The sequence below is a fragment of the Neopelma chrysocephalum genome, unplaced genomic scaffold (assembly GCF_003984885.1).
Source record: "Neopelma chrysocephalum unplaced genomic scaffold, ASM398488v2 Primary Assembly neopelma1_59, whole genome shotgun sequence".
NCBI classification, from domain to species: Eukaryota; Metazoa; Chordata; class Aves; order Passeriformes; family Pipridae; genus Neopelma; species Neopelma chrysocephalum.
Genome location: NW_020897714.1, coordinates 4,928,038 through 4,948,673, shown reverse-complemented (window position 1 = coordinate 4,948,673; position 20,636 = coordinate 4,928,038). Strand labels below are relative to the sequence as shown.

The 20,636-nt window shown below is 42.3% G+C and overlaps 1 protein-coding gene across 2 annotated transcripts; it reads left to right on the top strand.

Moving 5' to 3' along the window:
* Positions 1 to 881: 881 nt before the first annotated feature.
* Positions 882 to 18,795, top strand: E2F7 (E2F transcription factor 7). Of its 2 annotated transcripts, none has more exons than XM_027680830.1 (13): positions 882 to 900; positions 1,073 to 1,078; positions 4,316 to 4,591; positions 6,475 to 6,643; positions 8,712 to 8,993; positions 9,620 to 9,778; positions 10,824 to 10,961; positions 11,749 to 11,943; positions 12,571 to 12,655; positions 13,256 to 13,775; positions 14,661 to 14,922; positions 16,129 to 16,553; positions 17,861 to 18,795. In XM_027680830.1, the coding sequence occupies exons 2-13, from the start codon at positions 1,073 to 1,075 to the stop codon at positions 18,035 to 18,037; spliced, it is 2,694 nt and encodes an 897-aa protein (XP_027536631.1). In that variant the 5' UTR covers positions 882 to 900; the 3' UTR covers positions 18,038 to 18,795. The 2 variants fall into 2 exon arrangements, with proteins under 2 accessions (XP_027536631.1, XP_027536630.1); XM_027680829.1 differs by having other exon boundaries at positions 893 to 900; positions 1,073 to 1,153.
* The last annotated feature ends 1,841 nt before the right edge of the window (positions 18,796 to 20,636 follow it).

Below are 20,636 nucleotides of genomic sequence, written 5' to 3'. Positions count from 1 at the left end.
TGCACAAAGCAAATTTCTCCAGAAAGGGTCTCAAGCTTAGAGCAATCACCTTCAAGTCTGAAGTAGTTCTGCAGAGCAGAAAGTTATGATTTTGACAATTTTCTATCCTTTTTTCAATATTGTGTCTGCATAGTCAAAACAGATACAACTGAAAACTCATCACTGCACAGCTCCACAGGCTGCCAGGATTTGATGTGTTAACTTCGGACAAGGTTCTCTCCCAGTTCTTCCCTTGTGTCGATAGGCTGCGAGGTACCGAGGGAAAACCACAGAGCAGGCTGATCTGAGGAGAAAGCGAAAAGTCTCGTGTCCAGACCGCTACCCATGGCGCCTGCTCGCTTTACCTTCCCGGCAGCAGGCTCGTTTCAGGGGATGTCGGTGGAGGATCACAGCCTGTCCGGGCTGCCCAAGGCTGCTGTGCCGCACGACCACAGCCCGGGCTGCGGAGCTGCCCCAGCGCGGACACTCAGGCGCCGCTTTCTGCGAGCCGGTGACCGGGCGACCGAGGCGGCACCCGCCTGCCGCTGGCTCAGCCCTTGGTCCCCTCTCTCAAATTTACGGACGGATCCGCAGGCACCGGGCAGGAACCAGCCCGGCTCCCCCCGGCACAGACGCCCGCCGCCCCTTTCCCGCCTGGCGCGGGGGCCGGCGGCGGGAAGGGCGCGCGCGGGGGAGGGCGGGCAGAGCCAAGAAAAGGAGCGAAACGGCCCCGCGCGGGCGGGAGCCCCGTCCCGCGCGCCCGACGCCGCGCACCGCCCGCCCGCGCGCTGATTGGCCGGCGGCGCGGCCGGGGCTCCCCGGCGGCCGCGTCTGATTGGCCGGATTGTAAAGCGATGTCTGAGGGCGCCTGGCGGGAGCGGCATAGCCGCGCGCCCCCCGCGCGCCCCGGCCCCGGCCGCGGTGAGGGCGCGGAGCCCGCGGAGACTCCCACCCCTCCCTCATTCCCCCTCCCTGCCCCGCTCCCTGCCCGCCTGCCCGGGAGCGCAGCCACGGCTCCGCGCTCCCCTCGCGTCCCGCCGGGGACGGGAGCGGCTCATAAGGGCCGGGCTAAGGGCGCCTTCTCGCTTTGCAGATGGAGGTGAGCGTCCTGGCGCTGCGGGATCTGGCGAGCGCCCGGCCGGGGCGGCGGGGCCGCGCCGAAGCGGCCCAGAAGGTGAGCGGGCGGGCGCGGGGCTGGGGCCAGTCGGTGCCTGGCGCCGCGGGTTCCCTGCACGCGTTGCGCCGGAGCCCCGCGCTGGCCCGGGCACTGTGCGGAGAGGAGGGAGGGAAGGAGGGCGGCGGGACCGGCGGGCGAGTGCAGGGCCACGATCCGGGAGGCTGGGAGATGGCTCGGGCCCTGGCTCGGGCTCCTCTCTCTCCCCTGGGCAGCGTTTGGAGTTTGCCCATCGGACCTACTCTGCCCTGCTGTGCTGGTCTGCACAGCAGAATCTTACCTGTGAGCACTTGGAGCACTGGGGTGTCCAGCGCTACCCTAAAGATAAAGGGACAATCCAGTGAAAGAACTCCGAGTCATGCCACTCTTGTCAGTTAGTGAAGTTATTGCACTCTGACATTAACTCCTAGGGAAACGCTTTAGCTTTCACCTAAGTCAAACTCACTAAGTGATCTCAAGCATCCCAATGGCTACCATGTGGAAAGGTGGTGGGCTCTCTTAGAAACTCACCATTCTGAAGGTAAGAACCACCAGGCCTAACTCGACATGGGAATTGTATAGTCCTGTTATTTAGCACCACTTTGACTGTGCATGTGCACATGTCCACTCTGCTTGCCCTCTGGTCTGTATACATAAAGCTGTGTTCCCAAGTCAAGAGGTTGAGCAGGGACCACTCAGGAGAAACAAGCTCACTGTTCCCCTGCTGCCTCACCAGCAAGGAGACAAGATATCTAGTCTTGGGCACAACCTTGCTCAGTAATGTCTCCTGAACTAGATGCAATTCATGACCTGCTGTCCATCAGTCTGAATCCTCCAAAGATCACGTAGTTCTTGTCAGATTCCACTCCTGTTATCTCAGATTTGTTTGAATTCTTGCTTGCATAGTAAGTTCATTAAGCCTTTCCAGTCCTCTTGTAAGCTATCTCTGCTTGGATCAAGGTCAATCTCATACTTACACCAACTTACACCAACTGCCTTGCAGTTTTGTACAATACAGATGGATGGAGATGATGTAGCATTGCAGCTACTGAAAAAAAAGTGAGAGAGGGTAAAAGTGTTTCTTACCTTAGTAGGTAATTATGATAGTAGGAAATAAAGATCTGAAAAGGAGTAGACATGCTTCTCATGTAGAGCCCCTACTTTCTTCACTGTGATATTTGCGCAAACACGAAAATTTGAGGTGCTGAAACAGCAGCTTCAGTTGCCCTCACTGCAGTTCCATTACCACTAGCAACAGTGAACAGGAACTTGAGGGGAAGGTAGACTTTCTCCATTCCTTAAGTGTTGATTCACTGCCAAACATGAAATTGCAAGAATATATTGAGTGCCATCATGATGTATGATGTAAACATACATACTAAGAAGTACCATGGCCTCTAAACTGACCCCTAGTTATCACAGTATAGTAAGTTACAACTGGCTGACTGTTAATTGTAAAAAGAGATGTATTTATATATCCTTTTGAGTCATTCATAGATGAACATATGCAGAAGTGCTCTTCATCAGTGCTCAGAGAACAGTGCTTTTGATGTGCCAAATTTGTTTCCAGTTTGAATGCTACAAAACTGCTCCTAGTAAAAGCCAGTTTCAATTGTTACTAAACCTTTTTTCTCCTTTCTAGCTAGACTGTACTTGTTAGGATGATTTTTGGCATCACCTATTTAAATATCTATTTCAGCTAGTGAATAGTTAAATTACTTCAAAGAAAAGGCAGAATTTAGGAAAGTTCTTGCAGCAAACCAGTATAACTTAATATTTAATGTTAATTGGCTTTTTTGCCATTTCTGATTTGGATTTGTTGCAGCACAAAATATCCAGCCTCAAAGTTGTCATGCTAGACTTTTAAAACTAATTTTGAAAAAAATGAAGCAATAATCTTAATCTGAACAGGGAGACTTGCTCAATTTGAGATCAAAAAGCCACAGTTACACTGAAGAGTTAATAACTTCAAACCTGAATTTTAGATTAAAAGCAGTTTGCTGTGATTTCAAAGGCTTTGTTGCCCATTACAGCAAATTATAAGCTCTTCTAGGTTTCTGATGATAGTCTGTTCAGTTTGCTTTCTGTCTCACTTCACTCAAGGTGCGTACTAAATCTAGAAACCGCTGAACAATATTAGCTAGAGTTCCAGAAAACAGTGTCCTGTTTATAGGGTATTAAGAGGAATTAAGTGATATCTGAACTATCTAAACAGAACATTGATCTCCCTGGGCAAGAAGAAACAGTGCAACTTTCTGCATGGGTATTTCTGGAAGTCCTGTTCTGTACCAGGCTTAGGATATTTGGGTCACAGTTTTTGATATCATGCAAAGAAAGCCAATATGGCATCCTGTTTACTTAATTCCTTGAATCTTCATTAGCTATTTACACTAATAGGCTAGAGTGAAGTAGTGTTTCTTGTTGCTCAAAAAACAGATCTCAGCTTAAGGATACCACTGATGCTTCCTTCAGTCAGTCCCTTGAAATGAGTTGATCTGTAGTGATAATTCTTGAAATAAGAGAAAGAGATAAAATTGGATCCAAAGATGAAATATGAAAAAAGTTTGATTGCAGCTAGGGACTGGAAGGAGTTGAGCTTCATTCAGGGAATGATAAAGATCAGCTGATGAATTAGACTTTTCCTTCTAGCAGCTCTTAGCTGTAGTCAAGGAACAGTTATGAAGATTTTCTTTGTTTCTTTGAGCAGCAGATAGTGCAGATGCAAAACTTTTCTGAGGTGAAGTTACATCCACTTCAGTTTGACATTTTGTGACAGTTTGAGCTGCATCCCCAGCATGGCTTTTAACTAGGGACTTTTCAAACAGAATAGTGTGTTTTCTTGATAAGTGTAATATGAGCAGTGCATTATTTCAGTTTTGCTGCGATTTGGTGATTTATGTTTGTGGACAATGATATCTTGTAATAGCAGAGTTTAAAAGCCCAATAGGCCACAAGTTGCATCCATTGACCTCCGGTTCTGTATTTCAAGGCAGTATCTCATATACACTTCCTGCAGTACAGCAGCATGTAGAATATTTTACCACTTCCAACAAAGGCAGAAGAACTGTGCTAAATATATCTATGAGTATCAAGGCATGAGTCACTACAATTACCTTCATAAGAACGGTGAAATTGATTGTTGAAATGTTTCCTGTTGTGTCTAAAGAACTTTGTTTTTAATAGGAAAACATATTTGATCGATCCAGGATGGCTCCAAAGACTCCCATTAAGAATGAACCAATTGATCTATCGAAGCAAAAAGGCTGCACGCCAGAAAGAAATCCAATTACACCTGTTAAGATCATTGACAGACCTCAGCCTGATCCCTGGACCCCTACTGCTAACCTGAAGATGCTTGTTAGTGCTGCTAGCCCTGACATGAGGGACAGAGAGAAGAAGAAAGAGCTCTTCAGACCCATAGAAAACAGTGAGCATAGTGACACGCCAGATTCATTACAGGTGAGACTCAGAACACAATTACCTTATGTTCAGTTGGGACTCAGACCTTCCTTAAATTGCTCCTCAGTTTTCTTCCAAGCGATCCTTTACTCCCTATGGAAAACTGCAGAATTATAAGACACTCCCAAGGACAGTTGCCTACACAGCACTGGCTGAGCAGTAGGACATCAAAAGACTAAAAGCAACTGTCTTACTAGTAACTGACCTGAGACCCCTCAAGAGCCTGAATATTACTTAAAAGGACAGTGAAGGAAGTAGAGTTTAAATGTTTCATTTTCCCCAGTACTTCTGGACCACATTAGAAAGTAAATTGCCAGATCAGTTTTAAACAGGCATCATTTTCAAAAATAAATTCAACAATGGAAGAGGATGCTTTTCAAATCTTATACCTTGTCCGCAACAACCCTGCGAAGTGGTCAGCTGAAACCTTTCTCCCTCTATCCACCCCAGCCCCCAGACTAGTGCTCAAGTGTTAGGAAGATTTTTACTTACCGAGACTTGGGCAATGCAGGTGTTGATCCTTGTCCGCACTTTGGGAAGTCTGTCCCTGGAGAAAATGATGTCAGGTTGTAGTAAGCATCATTACAGTTTTCTTCCTTCATACTCTTTTTTTTGTTGCAACCACTACTTTCCCTCTCCTGGATTATTTCCTGTATAATACCCTTCCCTGGTGATTTCAGTGTCAGGAAAATAGTTCGAGGGTCCTCCTACTGAGAAGCATCATTTAATAGGCCACAGATCACACTGGAAGTGTAGTTTTACAGCAAGTACAGTGATTACAGTAGTCTAGTGGTCATAACGAAAGATCATTCCTAACATAGCATCCAGTAAGTAAAAAATAGTTGATGTTAGAAATTACTTCATTACCACTCCGAGCTGCTAAGATCACACAGCATTTTTGGGGTGACTACTATAAAGAGTTCAAATATTTTCTAGTTAATAAAACTTATACTTAATAATCTTCGCTTAGAAAGGTAACTTATAAAAGAAGTAGAAGTGTTACTGTAAGAATACTACTATTTCGATACCATATAAAACTCAAAGAATTCTATCAGAGCAACAGCCTGCCACAAGGTCACTTAGTCACTAGCAAAGGACAGTTTGAGATCCCATACACAAGGAAATGTGGCCACCATCCTCAGAAGGCAAAACTTATTTTCCCGTATTTGACACAGAAGAAAATCCCAAGGTTACCAGAAAAACCCTCCATCATTCTCATTTTGTGATAAATAAACATACCTCTTCGTACATTCTTGGCATCACAGTTTCGTTGGGTTTTATTTTTTTGTCACTTCAGGGACAGAAAGACCATATTCAGACCATCTTACAGAATTCCTTAACATAACAGCTTGACTGAGTTTAAGGTTCAAAGACCAGGTAGTGCCTTTTGTAGTCTCTTAGCATTGTACCCCCAACCCTTCCCCAAGCACTGGTTTCTTAAAGTGATAAAGTCACTGTGAAGGGCAGCAAAATCTTTTGAAAGAGGTTTTGCAGGAACTCTTTGTCTTCTGCATCTTCTGGTTTATTAGATCCAGAATTGTTTGAGGGATTATTCCTTCTCCTCTCAAAAAGAAGTACTCTTTCCAAGTAGGATCTTCCCATCTGCGAGTCTTGGGTTTTTGGTATTACTGGTTTTTTTCCTTATGCATGACCGTTATTTCATGATAGTGCAGATAAGAGTTTTTCTGTAGATATCTTGTGTGATGAATTAAAAGGAGCTTGCAAGTGTCACCCAAGTGCTCTGTGCTTGCAAGAAGTCCATGTTTTTTTTCCTTAATAGAAAATCTCAGCTTAAATATTGCTAGCATCTGAAATATGCCTCATTTGACTATGTCTTGCTTTTAAAGCTCTGCACTAAAGGGTTAACATTTATTTTTTAACAGTATGATATAGTAGACGACACCACGGTTGATGAATTTGAAAAGCAGAGGCCCAGCAGAAAACAGAAAAGCTTAGGACTTTTGTGCCAAAAGTTTCTAGCTCGCTATCCAAATTATCCATTGTCAACAGAGAAAACTACCATTTCTTTGGATGAAGTGGCTTCAGTTCTTGGTATGTATACCTGCAGAAATGGGGTAACTGATCATCTGGGGTAACCCAACAGGTGGGCCTTCCAAAGAGCATCTTCTAACAGACTACATTCAAAATCTGCCTTTCCCATGGTCTGGATGCTCTTTTAATCATACTAATCAAGCGCTGGAGATGCCTAAAATTCCTGAGTGTCTTTGCTGCTTGTTAATGCTACCATTTTGAAATCTTCTTTCTGACAGTACTTTTCACTGGACAAATCTTGCCTCCAGCTGTTTACCAACTCTGTTACTTTCTTAAATATTCAATTTATTGAACACTGAAGAAGTCAGGAGTTGAAAAACCTCTGAAGGAGGACTTATAAACAACAAATTTTGTCAAAATGAAACATTTGAGGAAACAATTGCAAACTACTAGGTTTGTAGGAGATTAGTTGGGTTTACTGCCTGACTTCTGCAATATGTCGGACATTATGCCTTCCAAGATCTCATGGTTCTCAAGGTTATCTTAGGTTTAAATGATGTCCTCTATGACTCTGTTAAGAAAGGCCTTGAAATACTCATCTATTTGCCTTGGTAATGGGAAGTGGAAATAGGATAGAATTCAGATTAGGTAAATAGTTAAATTACTTTTAAAATTAATTATTCTTTGGGATTTTGCAGTTACTCCTTTATGCGAAGCTTGTGCTCCAGCCTTGTACAGCTGAACGTGAATAGTTCTTTACTTTGTGTTAGAAGTGACATTACCTTGCTTTCCTAAAGGGTAGAAACTTTCTTTTAAACTTATTGTTGGGAATTTTGCCTCCCAGGAGGGGGCGTTTGTCCTTCTCCCTTTGTTTTCCCTTTCTTGCTTGCTTGTATCCACTTGCCTCAGTGACAACAAAATTACTCACATGTTGCTGCTCTCTGTGTAAAAAATGATGGCTGTGATACAACTTTTGCTATGAATGTATATTGCTTTGTTCACTGACGAACTATGGAAAGGCCACAAAGGGGGCTATACTGCTGATGCCCGAAAAACACCAGGATATGTGTAGCACTCTTGTTTTTCCGGAGTATGTCTCAATCCAAGATCTCCACACTCTTAGAAATACTCATAAATTGTTTCACCTAATTTTCATATGAGGCTGGTAAGTATTATCCATATTCTCCAGAAGGGTAAACAGATGCATCAAGACCTTGCATTCCACAGGGAAGTCTTTCAAAACCTTTCCCCCTAACTAGCACTTGTTCTGCTCTGCTGATGTTAACTGTTAGGGCATTTCAGGTGCAGATGATGCCACCAGCTCATAGTGCCCTGTGTTATATATAACAGCCATGCTTCAAGCAGCACGGGACATGAGTACTTGGAACAGTGAGCAGAGCCACCAACCTGTTCTTATTCAGTCCCCAACTTTGCTCACATCAGTCAGGCTGAACTCAAGTTGGGCATATTTCATAGATTTCCCATAGGTGTAGAACCAGCCAGCACCAAAGACTCATTTCTGCTCCATTTGGGAACAGTTGGTCACATCCTACACTGCTTTGCACTTTGTGAAGCTTTTAATGCTCCTTTGCTTGGTACTTGCTTAGCAAATAAAAGTAATTGTGCCCTTGAAAATGCAAGTGGAGGACCACACTTGCACTAGTTCCTATATGAGGGGCTTTTATCTCTACACCATGTCAGTCCCAGACTCAGACCCTTTACTGCCCTCTGTTACACACAGGCTTGTGCACAGTTATGTGTCTGAGCTCTGAAGCTCTCTGTCAGGAAGGGCCAAAATGCTCTGAAAACCTCAAGACAGTCTGGGTAGGTCTTAGTGAGTGGGGCTGGGCAGACTGCAATCTGTCTGTGTAAGCACAGTGTAAGTGCTTTAAACTGAAGCCATGGCTGGATGGGAAGTTAAGAAAATAGACAAAGAGCAGCATACAATGAGGCTGGCCACACATAAATCTGGTCTTAATTGTGCAAATATGGATGTGTCCACGTGAATAGTGAAAAATGTGTTGTGGACACTCAGTACTAGAGAACAGCCAGTTCTCTATTCACTTCTGCTGAACAGCACATTAAATCTGATGAACATCTATGTCTTTCCTCCCCAACCTTAAAACAGGAGTTGAACGGAGACGAATTTATGATATAGTAAATGTCCTGGAGTCACTGCACTTGGTTAGCCGTGTGGCCAAGAACCAGTACTGTTGGCATGGCCGGCACAACCTCAGCCAAACTCTGCAAATGCTTCAGGAAGCAGGAGAGCTGCAGTATGGAGAGGTAATGACCTTCCAGCACAAGGAGCAGGACTTAGAGTACAAATTTGGAGAACGGAAAAAGGAAACTATTCCTCATTCCCAAGACAGACCATTACTGGACTTTTCAGAACCAGATTGCAGCTCTGGTAAGATAACTGTTGAGTGTGATAATACAGAGACACAAGTCTGTTTCTCAGTTTACCATGTGACTTTTTCCCTTGCTTTGCATTTAAATTAAATAATAAAAACTTATCCTTCCCAAAAAGATGCTGAATTCACCATGGAGGGTGCAGAATTCTTCCTTCTCTTCTGTCCCTAACATAGGTCTCAAGACAGATTTTTCCCTCTGTGCTACAAACTGGCAGAACTTCTACTAGATACTCTAGTTCTTTACTCACCTGTACCTGACAGTAAACACTTTATCCTGCCAGAAGGTGCCATCTTCATTTGTCCATTGTTTCATGCTGCCCATGTAACACATAATGGTTTAAGTTACAAAGTCCATTGGAGTCACGAAATTATAGTGGCACAAAACTGTGTAACATAGCATAACATCAGCCTTGGAATCTGACTTTCTAGAAGCTATTTCTGCAATTTTTATTGCCTTTTGAAGAGACACTTCTGTCTGCATTACTCAGCTGCCTTTCAAAAGATTTCTGCTTCCTGACAAGTAAATACTTTGCTCCTTTTGCGCGTGAGAAACCTACTTACTAGTTTTCTGGCTGTGCTGGATGACATATGCTAAGAGGCTTGGGTATTATTTGTAACACAGCATCTGCAAACAGCAGAAAGGACAAGTCATTGCGGATTATGAGCCAAAAGTTTGTCATGCTGTTCCTTGTCTCCAAGACCAAGATAGTCACTCTGGACATCGCAGCAAAGATACTGATAGAAGAAACCCAGGATACAGTGGACCACAGCAAATTTAAAAGTAAGCTGCCTAATGAGAGGCAAATCAATCAATCAGTGAGTAAAGAAAACAGGGGCATGTTTGGATTGACTCCAGTAAGTAACAGCAAGAGTGGGTCATGAATTTTTTGCTGAAGTATGGTTTGGGGTTTTTTAATTGCAAGTGTCAGTTTGTGAAAATAGAGCTTGATATGGGAAGAGTCACTTTGACAATTGTCTCCCAAGTTTTAGCTTCAGAATGAAGGAAATTATTTTTTTTTTAATTGACTTTTTCTTTCATACTTAAACCCTGTTTCCTGTATTGCTCTGAATGATGTTTTAGAACTTATTGAACTATGATTTTTAACTTGATGAAAATAATTCTCTTCTCTGCAGAAATGTGCTACTTTTCCTTTTTACCCCAGTAGTCTTTCACAGCTGGATGGTATTTTGCTTTCAGTTAGTGGGGATTAGTACCTCGATCCCTTGGACAACATGGAAAAATTCAGCATTAGTAAATAATTTTTCTAAGATAAAGACTTTTACTTTAAGTCTTTAAAGTACTTTTAAAATAAAGTACTTGCACTTCAGTCTTAAAATTCTACCCCAAATATCAAGAGAAATGTGAGGAGTATAACCGAGCAACATGTGGTATCATAGTCAACTCAAAGATGTTATTTACTAGAGTCATGGAGATTTTTCTGAATGTGTTACTATTTTTAAAACTTATAAACATGTATCCTCTTTGGATCAGCTGTGCACTCTTGGGCCTCGTCTCCAGCTTGTCTTTACCCCACGTGGAGGTAGCTGCCTTTTCTGGGAAAATTGTTGGTGTAATCATTCCCTAACCTATTTCCATCGAAATGAGGTAGATGAGCTTAAACCTGAGCAGCAAACATATGAAGCAGCAGTGACAATCAGGTGGGAGCGGGCATGGCAGGCTTCATAGGAGGTGGCGTAAGTCCATCCCAATTTGATTTTACCCACCTCATCTGTGAAAGCTGTGGTGATGTTCTGGGATGAAATTACTTATATACTGTATCCATTGAAACCTGACTGTCTTAACTATTTCTGCGTTTTGTTGTTAGCAAAGGTACGAAGACTATATGATATTGCCAACGTTCTCACCAGCCTCGGCTTGATCAAGAAAGTTCACGTCACAGAGGAACGAGGACGCAAACCAGCCTTCAAGTGGATTGGGCCTGTGGAATTCTCTGGAAAGACTGGTAACTTGTGTAGCTTGCACTTATTTTCTTTTTGCTTTGACAGTCTCTTCCCAAGTGGTAAAGGTTGCTTTCCATGTGGAAAGAATGGCTCAGCTTTCATTGTGTACCCTGTGATTATTAACTGCTGCCAGCTCAACATTGGCCCTTATCAGACTTTGCACTCAAGAGCTGGGGCTGTGGAGGGATGTTGAAGGATACTGTGTCTACTGACTTAGATAACTGTATACATAACTGTAGGAATTGTAGAGCAATGGCAGATAATGCCAACGTCTTCAAATCTGGGTCCACAGCTTTTTGGGGTTGCAAAATCTCAGTAATTCCATAATAATTATACAGTGAATTATTGTCTTTGTAAGGGGACTTACCAAGGTAGAGCAGGGCTGTTTCTTGGAGATGTCCCCTTGTACAAAAGGTTTGTCTGCAAAGAACGAGGCGGTGGGACAGAGCGTCTCTGTAAGCCGAGGATTCTTGTCTGGAAGCCAGAGCAAAGGGAAGCCCTTTGGCTTTGATATTTGGGTCAGGCCAGTGCCAGCACCAAGTAAAAGTGAAGGATAATGTTAATGCCATCTTAGCACCCTTTCTCCTCCTGGCTACTATGGAATGGATAGGAGGGAAGCCCTTATCTTGTCTACTAGTGCCTATTGAGCTCTAAATCTGTTTCAGTGTTGTGGGGTTTGAGATAGTATGGAGGTTACCTCTTTCCTTAAGCCCAAGTTTGGTAACATGGAAGAAGCCTAAATGAGCTGTGTTGCCTGAAGGACTGTTGTACAAAATTATGTCCCTGCAGATGAGCTGAGAGGGCACAGCCCAACATCTGATTCTCTGACAGGGACAGAGAGAGGAGCCTGTGCCCAGTATCAGATCTGTGCTACTGGAAAGCAAAGGTTAACGCGTCATGCTTCATTTAATGGTGCACAGCCTTTTGAAGGGACCAGAAGGAAGGTCAGCTCTGAGCCCAACAGCCCACATCAAGAGAGGCAAGGTAACTACTAATGAAACAAGTTCTTTTGTGTCCCACTGTATCTGCTCAAATGACAGCCCACCAATTTAAGGCACTTGATTGGCTGAATCAGTGTAATTAAATATGTGAATTACTCCTGGGAGGTACCTATATTTCTACTGTCCATGTGATGATGAGATTTGTCTTTTAGACCTTCCAGTCAAGTGCCTGAAGGTAGATGAGGTGAATCTGGGCCATATTGTCTTAAATCTGCAGTTGGTTTTCTGGTAAATATTTCTGTTCTCTACTAACTGCAACTATACTACAGTTTCTTATGTTAAAATTTGGCATAGATAAAGAAAGATTCTTTAGCCACAAAATGCTTGTTTATTTTATGGTTCCTAATGTAATGAATTTTTACTGTAACAATCTAATGAATAGTTGTTGAAAAAGATAAGCAATTACAGGGCTTTTCACAGTCCCCTCTTATAGGAAATGTTGATGATGAACACCTCTCCAGTGGGACTGAGAGTTCTGAGTGTCTTGCAGGTTCTGGCTTTAGGTGATTAGTGGATGTTTCAGTCTCAGGACTGAAAAATTATAGCAATTATTTTATATGGCCAGTATCAAAATACGCTTGGTAAACTGAATACCTCTTTATTCTTTCAGCCGGTATTGTGAATTCAGATGAATATTGTTCCAAAATGATAAATCTAGCAGCTGTCTGCAGGCAGAAAATAGAGGAAGATACTAGGTAGGTTGGTCTTAACTCTTGTCCATTTTCACCTTTCTGCTTGTCATGTTTAGTTTAAGGATGGATTCCAGAGACTGAGATAAAAAAATTGCCAGAGAGTCTCGTTATTACTATTTTAATACTGACAGGTGTCAGCATGGCAGGTTTTTTTGTGGTCATTTTATACCCACTTGTACTTGTACCACCACTGTTGTTTTGCTTCTGTAGTTCTTTGTATCATGGATGTTTATATAGGTCATCCCTGTGTCCTTTGACCTGTTGTCTATATAGGCTGAGCAAATCATGATTCTGTGGAAGAGCCTCTCTGTTTCTCATCTGTCTTCTCTACACCTATCCCTATCTGAATTCATTTGTGAATGATTGACTCTAGTCAAGTGCAGCCAAAAGCATTATTGTTCCACCAAAAGCCAGAGAAGTCTGCTTCTGTGTAATTAGAAATAGTAAAAAGTGATCCTCCATGTAAACTGTGTAAAAATAGTGGTTGGGGGGGAATTTTTCCACATTTAGGTCCGAAATTGTACCTGTTTGCTTCTAAGGATAAAATAGGGGGTTAATTTTGGGCTAAATGTTTTTCTTCTTTTCATTACTGTTTTTTTTTAGGAATAAAGCTTGTGGCACAGAAACGATACTAAATTCAGCAAGGAACTCAAGCACAACCTCACCTTTCTCCCTTCTTCCAGTTCCTGGGGACTCTGATTTTTGTGTTAACCCTTTGCCTCAGGCTGTTTTCCCTGTGGTTCAGACAGAGGTGCCAAACCTCTCACTACCAATTGGCATCAGCAGCCAGGCTCCACATCCTTCCATGCCAGCAGCTTCCAAATCAGAAAATGGAAAAGCTACCCTGGTTCCCAACCAACCCTTCTTGTGCTTCCCATCTTCATCCCTTTTTATGCTGTGTGGTGGTCTTCTGGAAAATAACTTGAGCGAGACCCTGCCCACTGCAGGAGACAAGGGAAACAGGAGTGCCGAAGCTCAAGCTGCTGTACCTCCAGCTGTCTGCCAAAAACGCAGCTCCCACAAGTGCACATCACCCTCATCATCTGCAGATGATGAAGAGCCAGCTGCTAAAAAGCAGACTATGGAGCAGGGTGATCTGCCCCTCTCACTTGTAGTACCCAAGGTAAAGTGAATTTTATCACTTAGGTTTTCTCATAGTGAGGAAAGACTTTTGCCTAAGACAGTGTTTTCAGAAGTGAAAACTCACTACTCCACTCTTGCTAGAGATACAAATGCTGCCTCCCACATGTTAAGAAAATTGTAAGGGAGCTGTGTCAGGAAGTACAGGTGTTAACTGGGAGACATTTTCACATTACCAGGGGAAAATGGACTCTGCTTTGCCTAGTGATGTGATGCTCAGCTGCTCTTTGGAATCAGTGCCCTGATTGTTGTTTTAAACAAAACAGTGTGTCAGAGGGGAAGAAATCAATGTAAATATTCCTCCTCATCTTCCTCTGTTAGCTTGGGCTTTCCCAGACAGCAGCAGCATTGCTTATTCTGCTGAGCTACAGCAAATATTATTTGTACTTTCCCACTACTCTACAGCCTGAGTCCCTCTCTCTCAAGTTCAGTGTTGCCCACAGCAGACTGATGAGAGAAAGGTGATGGTGAAGGTGATGTGTAGCTGTCTCAGGGTTCTCTTAACTACTGAAAGTACGGGTCAGGCTCAAGGCCGTATCATATAAGTCATTCGAATGTTCAGTATAAACCATTTGAAACAAATGTTTTTCTTTATCAATAAAAAAATAATCCCAGAGATCAGGTGTTTCTTATCTAGTGTTTCCAAGTACTGAAAGTGAACTACAGCAAAGGGCACAGGGCTCAGGCATCACTAATATGGCTCTTCAAACCCTCAATCAAAATTTCTAACTTGGTGATTTGCTAATCAAGTTTGTGCTGCTCCTTTGCAGATACTCATTTTATTCTATAGGTGAGGAAGGTGCATGAGATGCATTGCACTGTATTTTTTCAGTTTGGACTCTTTGTTTCCACTTTTGTTTTTGCTTAGAAGCCTTTTGAGTCACCCAAGGCTGAATCTACCCCAGGAAATGGCTGTCCCTCTGCTGTACATCTAGAAACTTATCGTCTTGACCTCGCAAGTCCTGCTGCTCCAGAGGCTGCAAGCAAGGAGTCTTTAGATTGTCAGGAGCAACAAAAACGATCTCAGAACACAGACCCTGATGAACCCCTTCCAGGAAATGAGCATATCTCTAAAGAAAATGCCAATCAACCTTTCCAACCACAGTATCTTTATTTTCAGCCTACCACTGGTAAGGACAGCCAAACCTCTGTATCTGTTCACTGAGTAAATATGGTGTCCTACAAATGGGTGAATAAGTCTATACTGGGCACAGAAAACCTGACAGCAGTTCTCTGTAGTAGTTTAATAGCTGTAAACTATCTTGACTTTATGTGAACTGCTGCTTCTCTGAAAAGACAGGCATTTTTCTGAGCTTCTCAAACATTAATAGAGATAATTAATGTGGCTTTTGCATGCTTGAATTGTGGGCAGCAAAATGGATACTTATCCAGCATTCAAAACTTGGAGGAGCTGGAAGTCTAGGTTTGGCAGTAAGGTGGCCAAAACAGAGCAGCAGCATCCCCCTGAGTGGATGAATTTAGTCACCTACAAACTTTGTACTGTATGCATCAGCAGGATAACCCCCCGAAAACCAAGGCACTGCAAGTGTAGCCAATCCTGCTTGTAGGACACCATAGGGATAGAGGGGAAGCAGCTGAAAATATTGCAAGAGAATTTTGTGTCCACCATGGTTTGTGCCTGTCTTTGTGTGCAGTGAAAGACTGTTTTGTTGGAATAGGACATGTGTGGCAGATTGCCATGACTACTGCTTTAGTATTTCATTCACTTGTGGCACCGAGTGGGGTCTATGGGTATGACTTAGATGGAGATGGTTAATTTGAAAATGCTGATCCTGGTGTTTTGGAAGGTCAGACAAACTTGAAGCCAGAGCAGCTTCAGTTTCAACACAGTATTTCAGCTGTTTTCAGAAAAATTAATGTCTTTCTGGTCTGTCTTTGTGGGTGTCTCCCATTTGTTGGGTTTGGTTTAGTTTGGGGTTTCTTTCTCATTAAAAGCAACGTATATGTTTTCATATATCAGAGGATATGATTCCTGTTAGTGAAAAAACGAATTTGTTTAGCCAGGATGTTGCTTTTAGTTGAAGTTAGAAGGTGTGTGTGGTTGGTACTTAATATGACCAAAGTAAATGGATGCAGGTACAGTGAACAAACAGAAGGGGGAGAGATGGAGGAAGGTGAGGAAAAGCAGCTGGACAGAAGAGTCAGGCGTTTGTGACAGTTTTCTTCCTTATTTTTTATTATTTTTGCCATAGTTTACTTCCTAGTCAGACTTTTCTTTATTTTCACACCTTTTTCCTATTCTGGACGAAGTTACAATAATTTACTTCCAATTTGTCAACTGTATTAATGCTTTGTTTTCTCTCTCTTTGGTTTAGGATTAAGCAGTTTTAATTTCCTGTTCTCTGCAAACCAAGCTCCTGGTGCCATAAGCCTGGCTTCGAACCAGTTACCTTCTCTAAGTGTACCCTGTGTCATGGTGCCATCGGCAGCCTTGGCTTCCTTCCCTCTCGTCTGTTCTCCCTCATTCACCAGTCCTCTTTCCCCAGTTCCTGATGGTTCGTTCTCAGCTGCTGCCTCCATGAATTGCAGTATGTCCAGCCTGGCATCAACAACCCCTGTTTTCATAAGCACCACAGCAGTGGTCACCCCCAAGGTCTCACCTGCCTCTTCTGTGGATCTACAGCAACCAGCTCACCCTGCTCTGCACCTGAGTCCTGTGCTTACAAGATCTTGCAGTGCTGTTAAACTGGACTCCCCCATGTGTGTGGGGCACCCGGTGACCCTTCTGAAGCTGCAGCAGGTAAGAGTGAAAGGTGTGAGAGAGTGATGATGAAAGACACATGCCAGGTCACAGGGCCCGAAGTCACTTTGTGCCACAGTCTGGTGCTGCTGTGTCAGAGTGGTGAGCTGGCACGCTGAGAGCTGGTGTCTTCCACTTAGTTTGTGTGTGTCCATCTGTAGCAGTGGCACAGGGCTTGGGACAGTGTTGAAGACATAGCTCAGCATAGCACATCTAGTCCTGAACAGTGAAATGGTTAGTTTTAAAACTCTTACAGGAATTTTAAAATCCCCCAGAAATCTAAGTCAGTATTTTTTCCCCATTTGACATTATCATTGCAAGTTATGCAATGGCTACAGAAACACATTAGGTGGATAGGAGGATTGTTTGTCAGAATTCAGGAGTCAGTTGGCTGCAACACTTCTTCAGGTAGTAGTGTCCTGGGTTACCCCCTCAGCCCCATTCTGATCTCTCTTCTCTACATAATGGAAACATAACAGCAGCATCAGAACTGAGGGAAACCAACTATTCTTGTGGTGTTTGTTGATATTTTTTATACAGATATTTTTAAAAATTTATGACAGAAACAGGCTCTTGGGTAAAAAAATGAGAAATCCAAAAGTGAAGGAGGACTTATTTATCTGAAATACGAGTGACATAAAACACTCAAGTCACACTTCGTTACCTGGGTCTTTACAACTATTAGCAGTGACATTTTGACACTAATTCAGCTTACATTCTGAAATCTGTGGTTTGTGTTCCTATTGTCTAATGCAGTGACAAGCAGGTTGAACATTTGGAAGCTTTATGAACATTACTTTATTGTTATCTTGTTCGAGCTTTAGAAAAAGGCTGTAATAAGAGACTGGTTGGCAGCCAATCTTATTATAGATACTAACATTAGAGGTTACAGTAGAGTGGCACCTAAAAGAGAAGTGGTCAGGGTTTAGAAGACTAATTTTTGATTTCTCTTGATGCTAACAAATAAAAAAGTGAGTAAAACATCAGGGAAGGGAAAGAGCCATTTAAGCTAAAAGACAAGATTGGCATAAGAATGAATGAATATGAACTAATCATGAAAACATTTAAGTTGGAAATGAGATACAGGCTTTCGTCTTCTAGCAGTGATATACTGGCATACAGTTCCAGAACAAAAAGCAGGGGCAAAGCCCATAGCTTTTCATGTGGAGCTTCTGAAAGGATGTGTGTGTGGTTCTCTCTAGTAGCAGGGTACAGGGATTAATGTCTCCCAGCTGTCCTCTGTTTGCATGCTTGCATGTAGGCTTTGAGAAAACTGCTGAATCACTTTGGTTTTGTTTCACAAATAGCCTTCATCAACTCCCCTCACTCCCAAGAGCATTCGTCCTGCACATCATGAGGCATTTTTCAAAACTCCTGGAAGCCTTGGAGACCCTGTGGCATGGAAGAAAAATGAAGGCAATCAGATCAGAAATGCCAGCTCTGTGCAGAGGAGACTGGAAATCTCTGGTACCAGCCCTGACTAATGCCACTCTTTGCAAAGAGTGGACAGATTGTCTTAGGACCCTGTATTGATTATAAGAGAACAAGCTCTTACCTGGCAAGAGGAGCACATTAAAATGTCACCCCTTTCGGCATGCTTCCCCATGTACCCACTGGTTCTGTTAACCATCTTCTTCACAAATCATCCTTGGTACTGAAATTCTTTTACTGAATTGTTCCTTCAGTAATGATTTGAACTCAGATTCTGTGCTTCACACAGCCTTGTGGGCATCAAATTTTCTTTGGGATTTTAATTTGGAAAATTCTATTGCTGTGAGGACATGCAAAGAGATTTTGGGGTTCCCAGGGGTTCTTTATTCGTGGGTTTAAGTGAGATGTCTAGCACTTATCTGGGGTAAGCATTTTATTTGCATGTACTCTACTTACCCTGAGTAAATCTGTGGTGAAAATGATAAACTTCTGCAGTTGTGAGAGCAACTGCTTCCTTGGTTCCAATCTGTCAAATCCTGCCTCCGCAGTGCAGCCTCTTGCTATTTATTTTGTATGTTGGAGTGGGATTAGTGCAAAAAAGGATTTTTGCAGCTTCAGAATAACAGATTTTCTCAGGGTAGGATTACTTGAATGTCAGTTGGTTGTTGTACAATTTGCCCAGCACTTGTGGTTAGAAAAACCTAATAATAACACAGTATGATTGAATGTATACATATGAAAAATATTAAGACCAAAATAACTGTGAATGTTAACATTTTTATAGTTGTGTTAATGAACTGTTATTAGTCCTTGGGTTGTATTTTTCTTTTACTTCTACTCTAAGCAAAATATGCAAGTTAGATGTAAAGAATACAAAACCTAATTCCTTAAATAGGTTTGACAGAATAATTTGAGTGACAAGCCACTGAGAGGACTGTGCTAAGATTTCATCTCCTGTTTAAATATCTAATCTAGACTTTATGACCAAGGATCACTGGTAAGTCATTAACCACATGATTAGATTCAGTCTAACCTGAGTCTACTAAGTGCCTACTTAGCTGTCTACTTAAGGGGTATGTGCTTAAGTGCCTAACTCTTCACTTACAGGAATTTCTTAGCATTTGAGCTAGTTAATAGAGCATTTGAGCATATTGGGAAGACGGGAAATCTTGTCTATCTAAACTATAAAAAGAAGCTGAAAAGAGCAGGAGCCTCAAATTTTGAAATTACTATGAAAAAAATTTTAAAAATTATCTTTACGCCTTAGGAGAAGGTAATGAGGAAGAAAAGTCTTAACAGTCAACATTCAGAGTCCTCAAATAATGGATGGTGCTATTAATAACATAGGACATGATTTTAAGAGTTAATGCTCTTATGCTTGGGTATGTTTTCACTCATGGAGCAAGCTGCAATTAAATTTGTGCAGTTTCCTTTTTAAAAGACAGAAAGTGTTGCTTTGACATCACGTTATTCTGGATTTTTAGCAAACATAAGGCCAGCATGATCAGCTCTCTCTTTGGTACTGGTACTGATTTTCCAAGGGTAGATATGCTGTTGGATGTACTATTTTGAGGTCAGGGGAGGCTAGGACTTTGTTTGAGGATTGGGGATTTGATGAGGAGGGTTTATTTTTATAATGAAATGTATTATGAAAATGAAATTTAAGAAAGAATTTTAGTGAGGTTGAGTTTGAGTAATGTGGCCTTTTCTTAGAATAGACCAATAACATCTTTTTAAGGAGGGCTTGGTTAGCCCTTGTTGAAAGAAAATCTATAGCAGAATTATCATAGAAAATGTCAGGGGTGGTAAAGAGACATCTTCAGACTGGTAATTTTTTTATATTTTAATGACACTACAGTTATGAAAGTTTACAGTTTTTCCTTCTGGATTATTTCTTCTTAGAAGAAATAAGAAAACACCCACTTAGATTAATTATTCTTTGAAAAGCAGTGTGTAATTAGCACAGCGCTGCCCCTGCACTTCTGTTAACATGCATGTCTTGCTGTTGGGGCAGGAAACAGGCTGCTAGGGTTCCAGGTGACATGGTGGGTGCTGATTCTCCAAACTTGTCTTTTCTCTTTCCCTCTAGTACGGTGCTGCCTTTTAGTGAAATGGCAGCTGGGTGCAGAGAGGATCATTAGAGCTAATGTTGGCTCTTTGCTCCAGTTGAAGCATCATCACCAAAATTGCCTTTCTTTGTCAGTAATGTTACTGTGTGCCATAACTAACCTAATTATACTTGAAAATGCAGGGACTGAAAATGAATTTTCAGTTTCCAATTTCTGCTTCTAGTTTTGGGTTTCCGTAAATTCAGCAGGTCTGGAAATGAGGATCAACTCCCTCTTCAATGGGTCATGTTTGGGAAAGCAGATTTTGGGTCTGGGAGAAGAAGGATGTTGAAATGCTGCCTTGGTTTTGACAATGCAAAATTTTCACTAAAATAGAATGGGACCACCAAAGCTGTTGGGCAGCAAAGGGATCAAGGCTACTTTCAGTACCTGAGCTGCTGAACTAGACAGGTGAGGGGGAAGAGTTTGTGGTCATGAGGGAATGAGTTTACCTTTCCTATCTTTACCTTCACTGAAAGCTAAGAAATTAAATAAACTAGGAACAACTCATCAGCAAAGTAGCTTTGGAAAAGCAGAATTTGTT

What these genes read in the sequence shown, in the direction of transcription:
- E2F7 (XM_027680829.1), top strand. Translation starts at nt 1,073, where the DNA reads ATGGAGGTGAGCGTCCTGGCGCTGCGGGATCTGGCGAGCGCCCGGCCG. An exon ending in TGAAGTGGCTTCAGTTCTTG is followed by an intron (nt 6,644 to 8,711) that starts GTATGTATACCT and finishes ACCTTAAAACAG; the next exon opens with GAGTTGAACGGAGACGAATT. An exon ending in CCCACATCAAGAGAGGCAAG is followed by an intron (nt 11,944 to 12,570) that starts GTAACTACTAAT and finishes TTATTCTTTCAG; the next exon opens with CCGGTATTGTGAATTCAGAT.